This window comes from Rhinatrema bivittatum, chromosome 6 (genome assembly GCF_901001135.1).
Source record: "Rhinatrema bivittatum chromosome 6, aRhiBiv1.1, whole genome shotgun sequence".
Lineage (NCBI taxonomy): Eukaryota > Metazoa > Chordata > Amphibia > Gymnophiona > Rhinatrematidae > Rhinatrema > Rhinatrema bivittatum.
This window is the reverse complement of record NC_042620.1, coordinates 177063799-177084739: the sequence shown is the minus strand read 5'-3', so window position 1 is coordinate 177084739 and position 20941 is coordinate 177063799. Positions and strand designations below refer to the sequence as shown.

Below are 20941 nucleotides of genomic sequence, written 5' to 3'. Positions count from 1 at the left end.
GTGCTGGTTGATGGGGAATTGTTACCACAGATATTTGTGAAGATGTTACAAAGGGATAAGCCTATTGAAATGCAACTTACAGCTGCCAAATGGTAATCTTGCACTTTAGCAATCTGCAAAGGTCACCTTTTAACTTCTGCTCTTTTGGACCCCATTCAGTAGTGTTTTATGCTTTTCTTTATGCCTCATTTTTGTGAACTTTAAGAATAGACTAGCATTGTGCTATGTGTGATACTTTTGTGCTTAAATCTTGCGCATTTTTAAACATTCCAATTTATAATTTTAATTGAATTAACAAGGTGGAAAATGTGGCATTCCTCTGTACTCAGGCAGGCCAATCCACACTGGTGGATTATGCATTCTTACCAGCTGATGGAGACGGATTAAAACTGACTTGCTGATGTCACTGACATATAACCCTGCCTCAACATCAGCCTGCCAGAATTCTCCAACTCCAGCAGATGGTGGACATACACCTCTCTAGTGGGGATTCTTTGTGTTTAAAAAAAATAAATAAAAAAGAGAGATGATATAAGAGAAGAATTAGAAGTAGAGCTTGAGCTCCTGAGGTGACACCCGACTGGACCCTCCCTCAGTTGAGAGGTTTAAGTCACAAGGCCTAGCCAGGCTTATGCTTACAAAGGATGATAGAGAGCTCAGTGGTGAAGGCTTTTGCTCTTTCCTGTAGTTGGTGACCCGAATGGGCTCTCAGCCAGAGAAGGGCTGAGCTCAGGTAAAAAAGAGATAGGAGGGAGGGAAGTGTTAGGTATCCCTTTTTTCTTTACAGGGCTATTTATTTAAGGTTTTTCTATACTGACATTCGTTGTTGGACATCATATCGGTTTACAGGCAACAAGGAATCAGCAACAGAGCTTTACAGTATAACCAATATAATAGCTTTTACAGAGTAACTATAATAGTTTAACAGAAACAGCTAAGCAGATTATATATGTTCAGTGCAGAAGTAACAGATTTATAATGTGACAATTAGGGATTGCTAAATAATACAATGATGTACATATCTATATATATTTGACTAATATAATTAATGTCATAATATAATTGGGTGTGTGGACTGTGCCATTCTCAGTAGAATAAACTCGGGTATGGAGAGAAAGGTCATATTTGCAGGAGGTTTAGTACTCTCTGTGAGGTGAGCTACTGTGTGGTGAGGTGTTAAGGTAAGTGAGGGGGGCGTAGGTTATTTGAGGGAGTTGGGGTGGTATAGGATGCAGTGTAATGCCCTTGAGATCATGAGTATGCTTGTGTGAAGAGCCAAGTTTTCAGTTTTTGTTTAAATTTGTGCAGGCAGTGTTCTTGGCGTATGTCAGCGGGCATAGAGTTCCAGAGTGTGGGGCCAGCAATGGATAGTGGCATTGTAGTGGGTAAGTTTGGGTGTGGGAATGTTTAAGGTTGCTAGGTAGTGTGAATGAGTGGGTCTGTTTGTGTTGCGGAATGTGAAGGAGTTATGGAGCCAGTTCATATCTGGGTTGTCTAGGAATTTGTGTATTATTGTGAGGGTTTTGTAATGTATGCGATGTTGGATAGGTAGCCAGTGTAGTTCTTTGAGGATTGGGGTTATGTGTTCGTTCTTGCATGTTTTGGTGAGTATGTGTGCAACTGCGTTCTGTAGCATTTGGAGGGGGGAGATGGTGTTTTTTGGAAGGCCAAGGAGTAGCGAGTTGCAGTAGTATATTTTAGCAAATATTGTAGATTGTAATATTGTCTGGAAATCGTTGAAATGTAAGAGTGGTTTACATTTTTTTAGGGTTTGCAGCTTGAAGTAGCATTCCTTGAGGGTGTTATTAATGAATCTTTTGTGGTTGAGTTGATCGTCTATGATGACAGATAACATTATGAGGGGATTCGATAACGGTAAACATTACATTCTAGTGATGCTAGACCTGCCAGCAGCCTTTGATACTGCAAATCACGACATACTTTTAAATAGACTAGAAGAAATAGGATTAAACAACAAAACGATCAATTGGTTTAGATCAATTAAAAACTTGGCTTTTTACAAAAGCCTTCACTTAAAGGTCTCTCCCTAGGGTTGATTCACTCATTTCATACCCCATCACGTTAGAACTACAACGCCGTAGCCCTTAATTCTCCTGTTTGGCTCCACTTACTTCAATCTTCACCCATGTTTATTAAGTCGGTTGTAATTCCGACTTTGTTGATTGTTGATTATTTATTTATTTATTATTTGTAATAATAATGTTAAGTTTAATCCTATATCGTCTTCAGCTCTATCTATAAGTTCTCAGCGTTAGCTGTAAGTTCTCATGATGTTAGACCTGTTATTTGTACCCTCTTGTTTTGATATAATGTTCGATTGTTCGATGTAATTTCCAACTTTGGTTTTATGTAAACGGACGTGATATGTACCAGTACATGAACATCGGTATATAAAAGCTTTTAAATAAACAAATAAATAAATCATATCTTAGTAACAGATATTTTCAAGTACAAATTAAAGACGCTATGTCAGAAAAAATAAACCTTCAAATAGGAGTACCACAGGGATCCGCCTTATCTGCCACACTTTTCAACATATGCCTGCTACCATTATGCCACCTGCTAGCTGGTCTGGGAATCACACATTATATATGCGCTGACAATATTCAATTAATATTACCCATTGATGTTACAATTGAGAAAACATTAAACATAGCCAATATGTATCTAGATATCATCAAACAGCTACTGAACCAAATGGAATTAGTAATTAATATAGAGAAGACAGAATTCCTACATTTAGAATGAAAAAATATGGAGATCAAACAGAGCCCAATCACACTCAACCAACAAATAATACTAGCAGAGAAAGTACGGAATCTAGGAGTAATAATCGACACAGAACTAAGCTTAAAACAACATATATCTCTAAAAGTAAAGGAAGGATACGCCAAACTCATGGTCCTCAGAAGACTTAAACCACTTCTAACAACTGCCAACTTTCGATCAGTACTACAAGCGTTAATATTTGCAAGCACTGATTATTGTAATGCCCTTCTACTAGGTCTACCATACACCTTACTAAGACCACTACAAATTTTGCAAAGCACAGCTGCAAGAGTTTTAACTGGCGAAAATAAAAGAGAACACATCACCGAAACACTGGCTGAGTTACACTGGCTTCCCATTGAGCAAAGAATACAATACAAAACACTTTGCACCATACATAAATTAATACATAACGAAAACACAGACTGGCTAAACACAGCCCTTCGTGTACACGTCCCTAACAGAAACCTAAGGTCAGCAAACAAAGCACGCCTAACTATTCCATCAATCCAAACAGCAAGATTAACACAAGTAAGAGAAAGGGCGCTATCCCTGGCAGGACCCATACTATGGAACTTCATGCCCTTGGAGTTAAGATTACAAAGAGACAGCAAAACCTTTAGAAAAAGTTTAAAAACCTGGCTCTTTAAACAAGCTTTTCAAAAAGAGAAGGGAGAATAGAAGCCAGGGAAGAGCAAAGTACGAACATTTAAACACCCACACACACTACAGTAATCACTAAGTGTGTAGTTTTTAATAGACAGCTCATCACTAAAGGATAAGTTACAATTATAAAACTAGTTTTGTACTCAAAACTCAAATAAAGAGACCTGGACATGATTCATCCATTTAACAATTAACATTGATTACAAACTATGTTACCGAAACTTATGGCACCTGTGTAAACTTACAAATTTTAGTATCATTACTTTATGTGCCTTACTGTAAACCGTTGTGACGGTACCCACCTTAACGATGGTATAGAAAACGATTTAAATAAATAAATAAAATAAAATTCCTTGCGTGTTGAGATGTATTAATTAAATTTAGGGGAGTGTTGTGTTGATTAGGGATGATATGGTTGTGTGGAGGAGTTATTATCAAGATTTCTGTTTTTGAGGTGTTGAGTGCAAGGTTGAGACTAGAGAGGAAATTGCTGATGGCAGCAAGTGAGGTTTCCCACATTTTGATGGCTTTAGGTAGGGAGTCTGTGATTGGGATGACGATTTGTACGTCGTCTGCATATATGTAGTGTTTGAGACCAAGATCTGAGAGGAGGTTGCAGAGGGGCAAAAGGTAAATGTTGAACAGGGTGGAAGATAGAGAGGAACCTTGGGAGACTCCTTGTAGTAGGTTGAATGCCTTGGATTCTTGGTTACCTATTCTGACTTTATATTGTCTGCTTTTTAGGTAAGAAGTGAACCAGCGGAGGGGGGTTCCTGCGATACCAAATTTCAGATAGCCAATTGAGTAGTACGTTGTTGTTTATGGTGTCGAAGGCCAGTGATATGTATAGAAGTGCGAGTATGAATGAGTGGCCTTTATCTAATCCTTTGAGAAGGTGGTCGGATAGTGATAAGAGAAGGGTTTCAGTGTTGAAGAACTTACGGAAACCATATTGTGAATTGGATAGGATATTGTTGCTTTCTAGGTATTCAGTAAGCTGGAGGTTAACTATTTTTTCCATAACTTTTGATATGAAAGGTAGGTTGGAAACTGGGCAGTAGTTTGTAGGTTCATTTGGGTTTAGTGTGGGTTTCTTAAGAATGGGTTTGATCACTGCTTGCTTTAAAGCCGAGGGGACTTGTCCCAGGGTGAGAGATCTATTTATAATTTGGGCTAATGATTGGGATATAGTGCTGGGGATAGCGAGGAGGAGTTTGGTGGGTATAGTGTTGTATGGGTGTGAGGATGGCCTCATTTTTCTTAGACATGATTCAATTTCAGAGGGGGTGGTGTTCTCAAAGGAGTCCAGGGTGGCTTGTGATGCTATTGTGTGGGCCTTGGGTGTGGTTGGTGATGATGAAGATGATGAAGATGAGGTTGTGTGAAATTGTGTCATGATTTTTGCTATTTTATCATGGAAGAATTGGACTAAGTCCTGGCATTTGTTTGCAGCTTCTTCATCAGGGCTAGGTTTGGTTAGGTTGGCTACGTATTTGAGTAGTGCTTTGGGGTTGAATTGGAATTCGTGTATGCGTTGCGCGTGAAAATCCCATTTGTTTTTTAGGATGTTTTCACGGTATATGTGCAGGGCATGTTTGTATTTGGCAAATTGTGCAGCAGATGGGTCTTTACTCCAGTTCTTTTCTAATTTTCTAAGGTTATGTTTTAGTGTCTTTAATTCTGGGGTATACCAGGGTTTCTTGAGGTTAGGTGAGTGGTTGATTTTCTTGGAGTGTAATGGGCATAGTTTGTCAGCAATATTCCTAGTGATTTGGTGCCAGGATGAGAATGCAGATTCTGAGTCAGTTAGATCCAGTTTGCTGATGTCATTTGTGATGGCTGTGATGAGGTCGTCGCTTGGGCAGGGTTTTCTATAGTGGATAGTAGAGTATTTAGCGTTTGTATCAGTGTTAGGTATTTTTGAGATGGAGAGGTTTGCTTTGATGAGGGAGTGATCTGACCAGGGAATTGGAGTGCAAGAGGGAATATCAGAGTTTGAGATTGTTTGTGAATATGAGATCTAAAGTGTGCCCTGCTCTGTGTGTGGGACTATTTATTATTTGGTTGAATCCCATTGCTTGGAGGGATGTCAGGAACGCATGAGGAGGGGAGGGGGATAGTATCAACATGTAAATTGAAATCCCCTAGGATAATGGCTGGTGTGTTCATGGATATATTTTTAGCTATAAATTCAATCAATGGGGATGAATTTGAGTCTAGGAGACCTGGGAGGGGGGGGGTGGGGGGAGGTATAAACTAAGCAAATTCGTAATTGGGATTTGAAAAGTCCGATTTCGAGTTTAGGGATAGGGCTATTGGTTTGCTGTGTTAGTTTCAGTTCCTTTCTTGCGGCGAGTAGGAGGTCTCCTCCTTTCTTTTTGGGTCTCGGGTTGGGGAAGATGTCGTAATCGTGCTTTGGGAGTTGGTTTAGTATAACGATGTCGGTTTCTTTCAGCCATGTCTCTGTTATGGCGCATATGTCTGGTTTGTTGTCTATCAGCATGTTGTGTAGTATGGGAATTTTTTTGATAATGGACTGAGCATTGAAGAGGAAAAGGGTGATTGCAGTGAGGCTGAATAATTGTGTGAGAGGGGTTAGCATGATGGGTAGTAGAAATTTGTGTTGGGCGTATTAATGAGGGGTGTAGCATCTAAAGTGTTTGGGAAATTGGTTTTTGAGGATAGGGATTGTGTGGGACAGCATGTTAGAGAGAGTGGCTAGGGATAGTAGGAGTAGTGATTATGGGCTGCAGATGCAGGGCGTGCTCTCTCGCCGGGTAGGCTGTTCAGAGGCCAGGCAGCTTGACCCCGGTGTGTCCAGGGTATTGTAAGATGGAAGTAATTGATGAGACACTGGGTAGTCGGTAAGATTAATGAGTCAGTAAGAGATATACTCAGTGGTTTGCAAAGTTATAGCTTCAATGAAAGAGATAAATGATATACTCTGTATCATTATAGAATCAGTAGATGCGGTATGAGATGGTAGGTAGGGACGGGCAGGTAGGACAGGATGTTGGGAGGAGGTAGGCTAGTGAGTTAGGGGAGGGGGAATTGGAGGGTGAGAATGAGTTGGTGTGGTGTGGGAGAGGGTCGGCACAAAGGAGCGCACTAAGGGGCATGCTCCTTGAGGCGCGCGACGCCTAAGGTCGCAGCCTTACTTATGTGCAGAGTTGGGTCACCGGGATGATGTCGCTGATGGGGCGGACCCTCGATGAGAGAGGTGCGCTTAGCCTTTTGGTGTTCTGGGTGCAGTCTTGGGCAGTGGCAGGTCAGCGGCAGTCCTCCCAGGGCGGCAGAGATCAGCGATGGCCGGCAGCGAGGTCCGGAAGCAGTGAAAGGCAGCGGTAGGCCGATGGTGTGCTCCGGGGGTGGTCGTGGCGCTGCTGTGGGCCAGCAGGACACTTCAGAGGCAGTTGAGGGCTTGCGGTGGGCTGACCGGCGTGCTCCTGACCCCGGTGGGTCTGTGCCGGACGTGCGGAGCTGAGGTGGTGCGGGTCGGGCGAAACAGGGCCGACGAAAAAGGTTGTGTTCCGTCTTGGCGTTTCCTACTTTTCCCCCTCTCATGTCTCTGGGGAGTTCGTGGAAACTGGAGGCAGCATGGGTCAGTGGGTTGAGAAGCTTTTGTTAGGCCTTACATCGCAGGCTTGTTCAGTCAGCTGCTTGGCCGCGATGGGCAGGTTTTCCCCACACATGTACTCACAGCGCAGTGGTGGCTTAGAATAGGTGCACACGGGCACGTGAAAAGCCGTGGCCTAGATCTGAGCATGTTTTTTTGTGGATACATCTGGATGCCGTTGGTGTGCACGTAGGAGGCCATGTGAGACCGCTTGAAAAGTAATGACACCGGGGACAAAACAGTCTAAGCGACTTTCTATTTGTGCAGCTTGCCATATAGGGCAATCCAGCTGTCGTTCTCTCTTGACTGTATCAGCGTTGTCTGGAGGCTAGAGGTGATTTGCCTGCTAAGGATTTTACCGACATTGGGTCAACCCCTTAGCCGACAGTGGACCTGGAGGGAAGAGGCGCAGGAGGTGATGCGGAGGACAGTTCCTGATGAGGGAGACATCCCTGGGGGAGAGATTGAAGAGTACCTTGTTTGGGCCTATGTGGCTTGGTATAGATTCATCCTCCATTTCCTGGGTGGAGTGTTTCAAGGGCTTACAGACCTTCTGAAAGGGCCGTCCAGTAAAGGCAAAAGCAGGCTCAGTAAGAAGGGGTCATGTAGCAGGCGTCCTGCGCTTGCCTTCCATTCCGAGCAAGCACCAAAGAGAGGCTGCCCCTGGAGATGTTGAGAAGGATGCGGATCATGATCCGTTAGATGATTCTGGTGGGGACTCGGATTTCACATCTCTGGAAGAAGGAGAAATCCCACCTGATTTGAAACCACGTAGGACTCTACTCTGTTTTTTCTCAAAGTCGAGTTGCTAGGTCTGTTATCGCTTAGACTCTGAAACCACTTGGAGTAGAAGGGGGTGATGCTATAGGATTACAAAAGAAAGATCCCATATTGGTCACCATGGAGCCAATTCAAGAGTTGATTGATTTTAAGTGGATTGCTCCAGAAGCAAGTTTTAAAGGGGGGTCCTCTTTCGATCTGAAGGCAAGGGAGCAGTTACACTTCTCAAAGGTTGATGCCTTGGTGTGCACTGTTACTTAGTGAACCACCATTCCAATGAAAGGGGGAGCCGCTCTAAAGGATGCTTAGGATAGGAGGATTAGGCCATCCTCAAACAGGCGTTTGAAGCCAATAGAAATAAAATTTGTAGATTGCTGTTGCCTAGTGGCTTTGGCAGATGTGCATCTCTCTCAGGAGACTCAAGGAGCGGCATCCGATAGCAGGCCAGTGATGGAACCAGGAATCGCATTTTTAACTGAATCAAACTGTGACTTGATGTGGAAGGCAGCTAGAGGTGTGGCGTTTGCGATAGTGGCTAGGCACGAGTTGTGGCTGCTTACGACGGACCAGTGGGTCTTGGAGGTGGTAAGGGATGCTCTAGAATTTCTCCGAATTCTTCCAAATGCATTCATGGTCTCTCCGTGCAACTCCCTAGTGAAGAGAGCAGCAGTGGAGGCTACGTTAAGAAGGCTGGTAGATGTGAAGGCCGTAATTCCAGTTCCCAGATTGCAAGAAAATACTAGGCACTATTCAGTTAATTTTGTCGTTCCCAGGGTTTTATATTTATTTATTTATTTTATTTATTTAACACTTTTCTATACCGACCTTCATGGTAGAGACCATATCAGATCGGTTTACATCGAATTGGGGAACTGAACCAAGAACAGTAACCAAAAACAATAGGTTTAACATGAAAAAACAAAGTTACATTTAACAGGGAAATTAAACTTGGAAGCATAGACCGCTGGAAGGGGGCTCTTAATCTGGACTTAGGGGTAATATGGAGATCCATTGCTCCTGAAGGAAGTTCTGTCGGCTATTGTGTGTCATGGGTATCTGAGAAGGCTTGGCGGAAAAGCCAGGTCTTAAGTTTTTTCTTAAATGTTGGTAGGCAGGTTGCTTTGTTTCAATGTTGGTAGGCAGGTTGCTTTGTTTGAATGAATGGTAAGTGAGATATATGCTTTCTTGCTCTAGCCAATGTTTGGCAGGGTAATTCAGAAGATTGCACGTTAGGCTGAGACACTACTTCTAGTGACTCCGGATTGACTCCAGAGGCCATAGAACACCAATCTTCAGCATCTCCTTGTGGGCAGTCCTCTTAGGCAGCCTGCCACTCTTTTAGGGAGTAGCTTTGGTACATCCCACCGGTGTGGATTGGTCTGCCTGAGTGCAGAGGATGGTGAAATTACTACTTACTTGATAATTTCCTTTCCTCTAAGAAAGGCAGGCCAATCCACAACCCACTCTGGACTGCCTACTTGGTTTTAGATTGTCCTTTATTTGTGGATGATGCAGAGTTTTACTTTTTTTTGCTTTGTTTGAATGAATGGTAAGTGAGATAACCAGTCCCTAAGATCAGATTATATTAACCTTTTACTGATTTCACTGCTTCCCAGTTGGCTGGAAGCAGATGAGTGGTTGACTGTTAATAGTTATGTTCAAGTATAATCAGTTTGACCACAGTTTGGCTTTTCTAGAGATACTGGCAGGCTGATGTTGGGGCAGGGCTATATGTCAGTGACATCAGCGGGTCAGTTTGTGGACGGCCTGCCTTCCTTAGAGGAAAGGAAATTATCAATAAGTAGTAATTTCACCTTATTTAGTAACAGAAGTCTTGAGTACAGGATGTATTTAGCAGAGCTGTAAACTCTCCCTAGTTTGGATAGTACTTTGGCTCAACAAAAGAAAACTGTACACAGGTGTCGCTTATAAATTGTTGTCCTCTTATGTCCCTTCTTCAGATATTCTGGAGACCTCAAAAGCTCATGTACAGTGTATAATTTTTCAAAGATAGTTGTGTGGCTCAGTATCCTAGCTTTGCTGAGATCAGTAGAGTAACACAAATTATGAGGTAGCCACAATTGAGGAGCATTAAATCATGTGGTCCATGTTCTTTTCTCCAGTGAATTTTAGCAGAAATCTGAATGATATTCTTCTTGTTGCTTTCAAGTGTTCCACTTAACAGTTTTCAAATGTTAGCATATACAGTTGAACCGCTCATTTAGCAAATGCTTCTTCTCATTCTCCTAGCCTAAAATGTTAATTTTGACTCTCTTTATAGCCTGACCTACATGTGCAGAGCTGGGGCAATCAGAACTGATGATAATTGCATTGTTTTGAAGGTAAGTGAAGAGTTGCTTTCTATGCTACAAAGGAAATGTTGTCTTTTTTTTTTTTTTTTTTCGTTTTTCCTGATTTTCCATTAATAAGTAGGCTGAATTAGCCATGTTGAATGGGTGACATTGTTTGGCGCACTAGATGGAGCTGTCTTTTAAAGCTGTCAGAGCTTTAACTCTACTGGGCATGTGAGGTAGTTCCCACTCTATCGAGCATTAAGAACATAAGAACATGCCATACTGGGTCAGACCAAGGGTTGATCAAGCCCAGCATCCTGTTTCCAACAGTGGTCAATCCAGGCCATAAGAACCTGGCAAGTACCCAAAAACTAATTCTATTTCATGTTACCGTTGCTAGTAATATCAGTGGCTATTTTCTAAGTCAACTTAATTAATAGCAGGTAATGGACTTCTCCTCCAAGAACTTATCCAATCCTTTTTTAAACACAGCTATACCAACTGAACTAACCACATCCTCTGGCAACAAATTCCAGAGTCCAACCGTGCACTGAGCGAAGAAGAACCTTCTCCGATCAGTTCCAAATGTGCCACATGCCAACCCCATGGAGTGCCCCCTATTCCCTCCACAATCTGAAAGACCAAACAACCGATTCATATCCACCCGTTCCAGACCTCTCACGATCTTAAGCACCTCCATCATATCCCCCCTCAGCCGTCTCTTCTCCAAGCTGAAAAGTCCTAACCTCTTTAGTCTTTCCTCATAGGGGAGCTGTTCCATTCCCCTTATCATTTTGGTCGCCCTTCTCTGTACCTTCTCCATCGCAATTATATCTTTTTTGAGATGCGGCGACCAGAATTGTACACAGTATTCAAGGTGGGGTCTCACCATGGAGCGATACAGAGGCCTTATGACACTTTCCGTTTTATTCGTCATTCCCTTCCTAATAATTCCCAACATTCTGTTTGCTTTTTTGACTGTCGCAGCACATTGAACCAATGATTTCAATGTGTTATCCACTATGACGCCTAGATCTCTTTCTTGGGTGGTAACATTGTGTAACTATAGCATTCCAGAAGTCTCCTCAGTCTTATTTTGTCCATGCTTTGCACGGACGGTGAAATCCTGTCTTTTGATTCCTCTCTTCTGTTGCTTCTCAAAACTTTTGCTTCAACAAACCTCAAACCTTCACTTACAGTGCAAAAACGTGGCCCAGAGAAAGACTTTGTGTTTCAAGAATTGTACTTTGGCCACATAATGTCAATTATAGATGGACATAACTATTGCTCAGACAAAATTGCTAGTCTCTGGGCAAAATGCATGCTGGTGTCGGAACACTCCTTGGCCTCGGCTTCATCCTTATCCGGAGAGTGTGGCAGGTTGGCAAAGCCATCAGTGAGGCAATCAAAACAGTCCCAGGCTCAGGAGTGCTGACTAGCCTCCACAGGAGTCTTGCACATGCCACGTGTGCCATCAGAAAGCTGCCAGCTCAGGTAGTCTCTCATAGTGCTACAATGAACAAAAGAAACCAGTGGTACCAAAAGAGTCAATGCATGATGCATCACAACCATCTCATGGTGCGAGAACTCCCACGGTGCATGACACACCTCCTTGTATGGTGCATGATGCGCCGTGGACAACACACAGCACAAAGATTTCTATAACGCACAGCGCATCATCCTGTCATTGCAGGATGTGCTGAGGATGGTGCACGGTATGACGCTGAAGACGTGTACAGTGTGCACAATGCAGGAGCCACACAAACCAAGCTCGTTTGCCATTGGTGTTTTATTGCCTATAATTTTATGTTTTATGTTATATTGTATCCTGCTCAGCAGGAGATTCTCTTTGAGCAGTCTATAAATGACTATAAATAAAGAAAGAAAGAAATAAGAAAGTTCCATAGCGCAAAAAAAGCAATGGAGGGATCAGGACAAAAAGGGGATGGTGCTTCAAACCAACAGCACAGACTGTGCATCCAGAGACCTCCGTGAAGAGTCAGCTCTTCCTCAGAGATCGCACAAATCTAGATCACATTCAGAATCCTCCAGAGGAAATGGGTGACAGGTATACTCAGGTCTTGCATCATCCAGGAGGGAGATCTGGCATAAGGAGGATTGGCAAATTCAAAGTTTTTCCCTAGGCTCCATGCCAGCTCATGACATATTGGCTGCAGCACTACCATCACCAAGATTACCACCAAACTCCTTTCTAGCTTATGGCAACAGGTGCTCCATCTCCAAACACCACAGCCTGTTTGTTCTACTCTGCCAAGGGGCCCCTTGACCTCTGTAGAGCAAGAGCAAGACCTGCTTCCTGAAGGAAATGCCTCTCAATCTCCTGGCTTCAGGTCGCAACATGGGGTAAAACAGATAACAGATGTTGTGAGGAATTTCTGTACATACTTGTTCCCACAAGCCCAGCCACAAAGTTTTCCTCCTGTGTACCCCATTCTGTCAGTATCAGCAGAAGCAGTAATGCCAGGAGCACCCCCCCACTTCCTAAATCTGGATAATCAGAAGATAATGTGCAGGAACTCCTGCCACCTTTCATTCCTTCACCAGCACCTTCTCCAAAAGTGGAGAATCCCATACTGCTATTTCCTGAGAAGCTCAACGGGCATACCATCTGACCTTCTTGAAGAGTCTCCAGATCATGCCTTCCCTCTAGAGGATATGATGTATTCCCATTTTTTCCATGAATCAAGAACACCTCTTAAAGTGGAGATAAGAAAGGATCCTTATCTCCATGTAGAGGTAATGGGAATCTTGAAAATCTTAGTGAACCCGGCTGAACCAACTGCTCTCCCATCTCATACAGTATTGGATTAGTTCCTGATGAAGACGTGGAATCCCTCCTATTGAGGGACAATGGTGACATGCAAATTAGACCTTAAAATTTTGATTAAAAAGGCACTGGATATGGCATTGTGCAACTGCCTCACAACTCTGTGGTATTTGAGTTTTCTATGACGAGGGTGAAGAAATCAAGGCTCCACCTAACTTGCCTCCTGGAAAAGATCACAAACTATTGGGACACACTATGGAAAGAAGGTTTTTCAAAGTTCCTGTCACGGATCCAGCAGTTTTATATGGTGCGATATTTATATGAGTGCTTGCAATCATTAAAGCCCTACATTAGAGGCAAGTGGACTTTCTTGTTACCTAATTTGGAAGGTGTAAAGCCTTATTTCCTGACTTCCTGCTACCTCGGGGGAACATTTGCACACTGTGAGAACTCTGGACTTTCCGGTGGTAGGCAGGAGCCTGCCCCAACGGTGAGGGGAAGACCAATCAGAGTGAATTACATCATTGGGAAGGGCTGGAGGGGATCTCTTATCCAGCCCTCCTATGGCGCAACTACAGCCAGTGGCAAAGTCACAATAGAATTTTGAAAATTACCACTGCCACAGTAGCTAATTCCAGTTGGCAGCAGAATATAATGGTTTGTAGACACCTGGTCCACGATAACCACAGATCAGTGGGTGATGATGATAGTAAGAGAGAGGTGCCTCCTCCGCTTCAAGAGCTGGCCTCAGGTACCTCATCTGGCTATTTTTCCACTCGAGCAGCCCCAGATAATCTTCTGGATCTGGAGATAACCGTCGCTTCTGAAGCAGAATGCCATCCAGGAACTAACCCGCTGTCAGTACAACTAGAGCTATTACTTCAAATATTTTCCTCATTCCCAAGACATCCGATGGTCTGTGCCCTATTCTGGATCTTAGGTCTCTCAACAAACATCTTCGCTGAGAGAAATTCAAGATGATGTCTTTAGGAACAATTTTACCTTTCAGCCACAGGACTAGATGCACCCCCTAGATTTCAAGGATTTATATCCCTGTGCACCTATCCTCTTGGCATTACCTCTGCTTCAAGGTGAGGGAAAACCACTATGACGTCCATATTCAAAGCCACTCATGCGCTCCTGCGCCACGTGTCAGAGCACGCATCGAAACATGGAAGCTTCGAAGCATGGAAGAATCCAGGCATCGACACATGAAGCATCGGTGTATGAAGCATTGACGCACGAAGCATTGGTGCGCGCCGCCGACAGGAGCATGGGCATCCACTCACCACACGTTGTCAAGGAGTGCGTCAAAGCATGGCTTCATGCACAGCAGACCTCAGATCAGGTCCTGAGTGCTTCTGCTTCCCTGGCAGACAGGGGCTTCCGGATGCGGAGACAGCGGATTTCCTCTGTCTTCCCGACCTATCCTCGGTGCCCAGACCTAAGCAGTCGGGGTCACACCTTCAGGAACCCCTGGAGAAAGAACACAGGTGGGCTCCCAATGTGGCACTGCCTCCCAGAGGCCTTCCAAGGGAGCCCTCCTCCCCAAAGCCTCCCAGGACGATATCCCAGATTTCCCGCTCATGAAAGGAGCTTCATCTGGGGAAGAAGGTGCTAGCCGGTAAGGCAATCCCTAAACTTATCTTCACATTCCTGGGCTATTCGAGTTACCCCCCTGAAGAATATCCTCGCCTGTCCCCCTGCTGGAAAATTTCTTCCACTTAAAGTTCGTGGAGGAGGTGGGAAATACTCTCGGCGTGGGAGGCCAGGAAGGTGCCAGACCCGTGCGGAGGTCTTTGGGATTGAGCGGCAGAGTCAACCGCCATGTCTTACATGTGGTGCGGGTTGCAATGATGATGAGTATCCCATCTCAGGGCCCGCGGTTTCTCGGAAGCTACAGTACAGCCTAGCTCCCGCACTCCCATTTAGAGAAAAATAAAAATCACAGCTACATTCCAACACCTTCCGGGGGTGTCATATTAAGTATCTGAGCAACTTCGGAAAGCATACATTCCAGGTGGGAATGCCGAATGCAAATGCAGTGCTTGTATGAGTGCCTTCAGCCCTCAAAGCAAGGTCATTGCTGCTGCCCGGACAACAACCCCACCAGAACAGCAGCAAGCTATGGGAGAAGGCCTATGCCTTCCATGAGGCACTGGATACGTCGGCCAGAATCACCAGGAGCCATTACGGCCAGACGTTGCACACGGCTCCTGACAACTTTCAGAAATAAACTCCAGAAGATGGTAGCACAGGGCTGCAGCCAACAGCGCAATGCATGCCCTTTGGAGGCCCTCGGATTACCACACAGGGACGATGCTGGCAGCAGCCTCTGCCTCAAGACCTCCAGAATACTCTAACAGTGCTGCATCTGTAGAGCCCCTGCTTCCCAACGAGCCGGGGGGGGGGGGTGTTCTATTCCCTGCACTTCCTCGTTCCTGAGAGTTCGGAAGACCTTCGGGCTCTAAACAGGCCCATCACCAGGAAGAATTTTAAGATGACTTCCCTCCAGCGCATTCTGCCTAGTTACAACTCAGTGACTGGGGATATGCGCTAGTTCTCGGGGTTCTGTACTCTCGCATTTCTATCTGGAAGAGTGGGCAATACCTCTTTTTCCAGATCAGTGGACATCACTTAGAACACAAGATACCCTCATTGGGATTTTCCTCAGCCCTAAGGGCCTTTACCAAGTAGCCCAGCGATGATAGTGGAAGATACAGATGTTTCCCTTACCTCACTTCAGGAAAAGGAAGATACAGATGTTTCGTTACCTCAAACAACTGGCTGCTTGTGGCCCTGGACCCATCCACCCTGCACCACAGCCTGTGGGTCCCCATCGAGTTCCAGGAAGTGTTGGACTTACTCATCAACCATGGGGAGTCCAACCTGCAATTGATGCAGACTCCTCAAGCCATCTGGGCTGCAATCAACACGATCACAAGATCATAGGCACTCCTCCCAGCTCTTTGTCTCATGATCCTAATAGACTGGGAGTACTGGTGGCAAAAAAACTCCAGTTGGATATCATCCTGCATATATAGTACTATATATGCAGGATGCAGTTGGATAACATCCTGTATATGTAGTACTATTATAAGGCGCAATCACTTCCTCTGGCTCATCCTATAAAGGTGTATCAAGTTCGAGCTATAGCGGCTTCTATAGCACAGTTGCACAATGTGCCCATAAACGAAATCTGCAAAGCAGCTACCTGGTCATTGGTTCATACATTCACATCTCACTACTCAGTGGGAGCACTGAAAGGAGAGGATCGCCTTGTGGGTGGCTGAAAGGAATCAGTAGGTTTTGCTTGGGAAATTTTTTTTAAAAGTATTGGAGAGAAGTAAACTATTGGGGTATATTATTTATTGTGTTTGTGCTTTTAATAGTAAGGCAGCTAATAAGCAGAAGTTAGTGTGTTTATTTTTAAATAGTAAGGCAGTGTTTGCAAATTTAAAAAAAAAAAAAAAAAAAAGGTAGCCAGAAGCTAGAAATAAGCTAGGAGCTATAAATAAGCTAGGAGTAAAAAGGTTGAAAAGTTCAGTTGCTCACCTTGGAAAGGTGTTAAGGTAGTGTGATTTGGTTTGATTAGGTACCAACATTTGTTAATCAAGACAGCAGTTAGTCACTCAGGCTGACTAACTGAAATGTTAAGGTTGTGTGATTGATTTGATTAGGTACCATCATTTGTTAATCAGAACAGCAGGTGAGTCACTCCAAAGGGATTGTTTTTGCACTAATTTACCTTAGAAGCACAATATATATATTGCAAGGGATGAGCTCAGTAACCCACAATCCTTGCTAGTGGCTGAAAGGAATCAGTAATTTTTGCTTGGGAATTTTTTTTAAAGTATTGGGGAGAAGTAAACTATTGGGGTATATTATTTAGTGTGTTTGTGCTTTTAATAGTAAGGCAGCTAATAAGCAGAAGTTAGTGTGTCACATGAATGATTTTTTACCCGCCAGTGAGAAGTTGTATGTGTGCTTCCGATGCAAAGATCTCCTGTCTCTCAGAGAACGAGTCCGATCTCTGGAGGCTAGAGTGGCAGATCTCAAGGAGCTGAGGCAGACGAGAGGTATATAGATGAGACCTTCAGGGACATAGTAGCCAAGTCCCAACTTCAGACTGGCAGCCCTGGTGCTGCCTTAGAGGAAGAAGGTCTCATGATCGGAGAGCATCAACCTGGTGCAGAAGGAAAGGATCCTGCAGCAAGTACCTGCTCTCCAGGTGGTGCATTGTCTTTTCGCACCGAGGATGTGTCTCCAAGGGCTACTGCCCAGGAGGGAAGGGTTAGGTTGGCCATTATAATTGGTGATTCAATTATTAGTAATGTAGACAGCCAGGTGGCTGATGGGCTTGAGGATCGCCTGGTAACATGCCTAACTGGTGCGAAGGTGGTGGACCTCACAAGTCACCTAGATAGGATTTTAGACAGTGCTGGGCAGGAGCCGGCTGTCGTGGTACATGCGGGCATCAACGACATAGGAAAATGTGGAAGAGAGGTTCTGGAAGTCAAATTTAGGCTTTTACGTAGAAAGCTTAAATCCAGAACCTCCAGGGTAGCATTGGTAGCATTCTCTGAAATGCTCCCTGTTCCACGTGCAGGTCCCCAGAGGCAGGCAGAGCTCCAGAGTCTCAATGCGTAGATGAGACGATGGTGCAAGGAAGAGGGATTCAGTTTTGTAAGGAACTGGGTAACCATTTGGGGAAGGAGGAGTCTTTTCCGACTACTGACGCTAACCTTTAAAAAGGAGATAGAGCAGCTTTTAATCTAGAACAAAGGGGAAAGCCGACAGTCTCTCAGCAGTGCTTGGTTCGGAGGGAGGTGTTGGGTTCGTGGACCCTTGGGCCGGTCGGGACCGGAAGATGGAGTACTGCGAGGTAGTAGCAGTAGCCCCGACCGGGAGGGCTGCAAGGACGGAGAAGTGGCTGGCCCGAGGAAGGCCCTGGAAAGCCCTTTGCGACCAAAGGGCTAGGCAAGGAAGAGGAAGATGGATGGAAGCTGACACAGTGGTGAGGAAGTCCTTCGCCCTGGAAGCCGAGCCTCCCCGAGAGGAGCTCGTAGGAGTTCGTGGCCGCTGGGACTTAGGAGATTCACCCTGGAAGCCGGAGTCCCCCCAGGAGGAGCACGTAGGAACCCGGCCGTTGGGACTTAGGAGAGACCGCGGGGGCAGAGTCAGACGGGATCCGTGGGTCGAGTGCCGGAGGGTTGTTGCTCACCAATCCAGAGTCAATTGCCAGAGAGGTCGCCGCTTGCCAGTCCAGAGTCGAGTGCCAGGGAATCGCCGCTTGCCAGTCCAGAGTCGAGAGCCAGGGAATCGTCGTAAGCCAGTCCAGAGTCAGAAAGCCGAAGAGTCGTCGTAAGCCAGAACAGGATCAGGAGCCAGAGGGTCGTCGTAAGCCAGTCCGGGATCAGGAATCAGGAAACCAAGGAAGCACAGGACGCAGCAACTAAAGACAGGAAACCTGGAACCTCGTTGCAAGGCAGAGAAGGGATCCCGGTGCAGGGTTTAAATACCCTGAGCGTCTGACGTCATAGGAGGCAGTGCTGAGAATTTCCCGCGCTGGGCCCTTTAAGACCCGGGGCCTGGCGGGTGCGCGCGGCTAGGGGGCGGGGCCTAGCCGCGGGGAACGCCGGCAGCCAGCACGGCGTGGAAGCGCCATTTTCGGGGCCTGCACGGCCCGACCGACGCTCGGGGGAGCCTGAGGACGCGGCGAATTAGCCGGGGAACCGTGCCGGGGTAAGTGGCGATCCCGGGGACGGCCTGGGATCGCAACAGGAGGTATCTTCAAAGAATACTAATGACGCATTAGAATTAGGGCATCCCAACAGTGAGGTTCCAATAATAAGAAAAGTAGGCCAAGTGCCTGTAACTAAAAACTCGCTTGAGCTAAAAAATTCTAATTTATCCCTATCAATTAAAAAGCAGAATGAAAATACAAACAAAAAACAAACTTTGGAATGTTTGCATGCTAATGCAGAAGTCTAAGAAGTAAAATGGGAGAATTAGAATGTATAGCAGTGAATGATGACATACACTTAATTGGTATCTCAGAGATGTGGTGGAAGGAGGATAACCAATGGGACAGTGCTATACTGGGGTCCAAATGATATCACAGTGACAGAGAGGAGCATCCAGGAGGTGGTGTGGTGTTTTATGTCTGGGATGGCATAGAGTCCAACAGGATAAACATCCTGCATGATACTAAATGCACAATCGTATCTTTATGGGTAGAAAACCCTTGTGTGTTGGGGAAGAGTATAGTGATATGAGTATACTACCATCCACCTGGCCAAGATGGTGAGAAGGACAGTGAAATGCTAAGAGAAATTAGGGAAGCTAATCAAATTGGTTGTGCAGTAATAATGGGAGATTTCAATTACCCCCAATATTGACTGGGTAAATGGTCCTCATCAGGACATATTAGAGAGAGAAAGTTCCTGGATGGAATAAATGACAGTTTTATGGAGCATTTGGTTCAGGAACTGACGAGAGAGGAGCCAATTTTAGATCTAATTCTCAGTGGTAGAAGAGGATTTGGTGAGAGAGGTAACGTTGGTGGGGCCGCTTGACAATAGTGATCATAATATGATCAAATTTGAATTAATAACTGGAAGGGGACAGTAAGCAAATCCACGGCTCTAGTGCTAAACTTTCAAAAGAGAAACTTTGATAAAATGAGAAAAATAGAAAAAAACTGAAAGGAGCAACTACAAAGGTAAAATGTATGCAAGAGCTGTGGACATTGTTAAAAAATATCATCCTAGAAGCACAGTCCAAATGTATTCCATACATTAGAAAGGCGGAAGGAAGGCAAAACGATTACCCGGCATGGTTAAAAGGTGAGGTGAAAGAGGCTATTTTAGCCAAAAGATCTTCATTCAAAAATTGGAGAAGGGGATAAAGCATAAGCGTTGGCAAGTGAAATGTAAGACATTGATAAGACAGGCTACGAGAGAAGATTGAAAAGAGGTTTGCTGTAGAGGCAAAAACTCACAGTAAAAACTTTTTTAAAAATATCCGAAGCAGAAAGCTTGCGAGGGAGGTCAATTGGACCATTAGATAATCGAGGGGTTAAAGGGGCACTTAGAGAAGATAAGGCCATCGCGGAAAGGTTAAACTATTTCTTTGCTTCGGTGTTTACTGAAGAGGATGTTGGGGAGATACCCGTTCCGGAGAAGGTTTCAGATGGACTGAAGGTTTCAGATGGATCTGAACCAAATCACGGTGAACCTAGAAGATGTGGTAGGCCTGATTGACAAACTGAAGAGAAGTAAATCACCTGGACTGGATGGTATATACCCCAGGGTTCTGAAGGAACTCAAAAATGAAATTTCAGATCTATTAGTAAAATTTGTAACCTATCATTAAATTCATCCATTTCCTGTACGTACCACGATCAGTCCAGACAGTGGGTTATCTCCCCCTTCCAGCAGATGGAGTTAATTAGAACTTTGAAGGATGCTTCCTTATAAGATAGTGCACCCTCTACTAATCCTCAGTATTCTCTTGACTCCAGCAGATGACAGTGCTGGCTTTCGTTTCCCACTGAGATGACTAGAAAGCTATTTTAGGAATTTTCTCTATTTTCCTCAGCTTTCCTTTCTTTTGGATGGATCAAGTCTAATTAAAAAAAAAAAAAAATCTTTGAATTTTCTGAGGGAATTATTTGAGAGCTCTCCTGTGACCTCCGCTCCTGTTTTAGTGGGAGCATTCTATTGCTTGCAGGCAGTACTATTTGCAGCTCTCCCCACCCCTCCCATCTCTGTTGTCGGGGTAAGTTTGTTTTTATTTCCTTTTGACAGGTTACTTCCTCTCTCCGGGGTGCAAGTTGGTGGTGCCAACCTCTCCCCCTGTGACTGCTATCTGACCCGCTGCCCCTGAGACGCCATTTTCCTCGGGGCAGCCGGCACAGAGAGGCATTATTCCTCTGCGCCTCTATCTGTGAGTCGCTGAGGGATAGAGAGAAGCAGGACTGAAGCGGAGGCTATTACCCGCTTC

At 44.8% G+C, this 20941-nt stretch overlaps 1 protein-coding gene across 4 annotated transcripts in view; it reads left to right on the top strand.

Annotated features, from left to right (window-relative positions):
• ARMC8 (armadillo repeat containing 8) overlaps positions 1-20941 on the top strand; it is a 311684-nt gene that overhangs the window by 97472 nt on the left and 193271 nt on the right. For all 4 annotated transcript variants that reach the window (XM_029606184.1, XM_029606183.1, XM_029606181.1 and 1 more), the window contains exons 9-10: positions 2-92; positions 10134-10194. In XM_029606184.1, the coding sequence (XP_029462044.1) occupies positions 2-92; positions 10134-10194 (152 nt within the window). The remainder of the gene's footprint in view (position 1; positions 93-10133; positions 10195-20941) is intronic.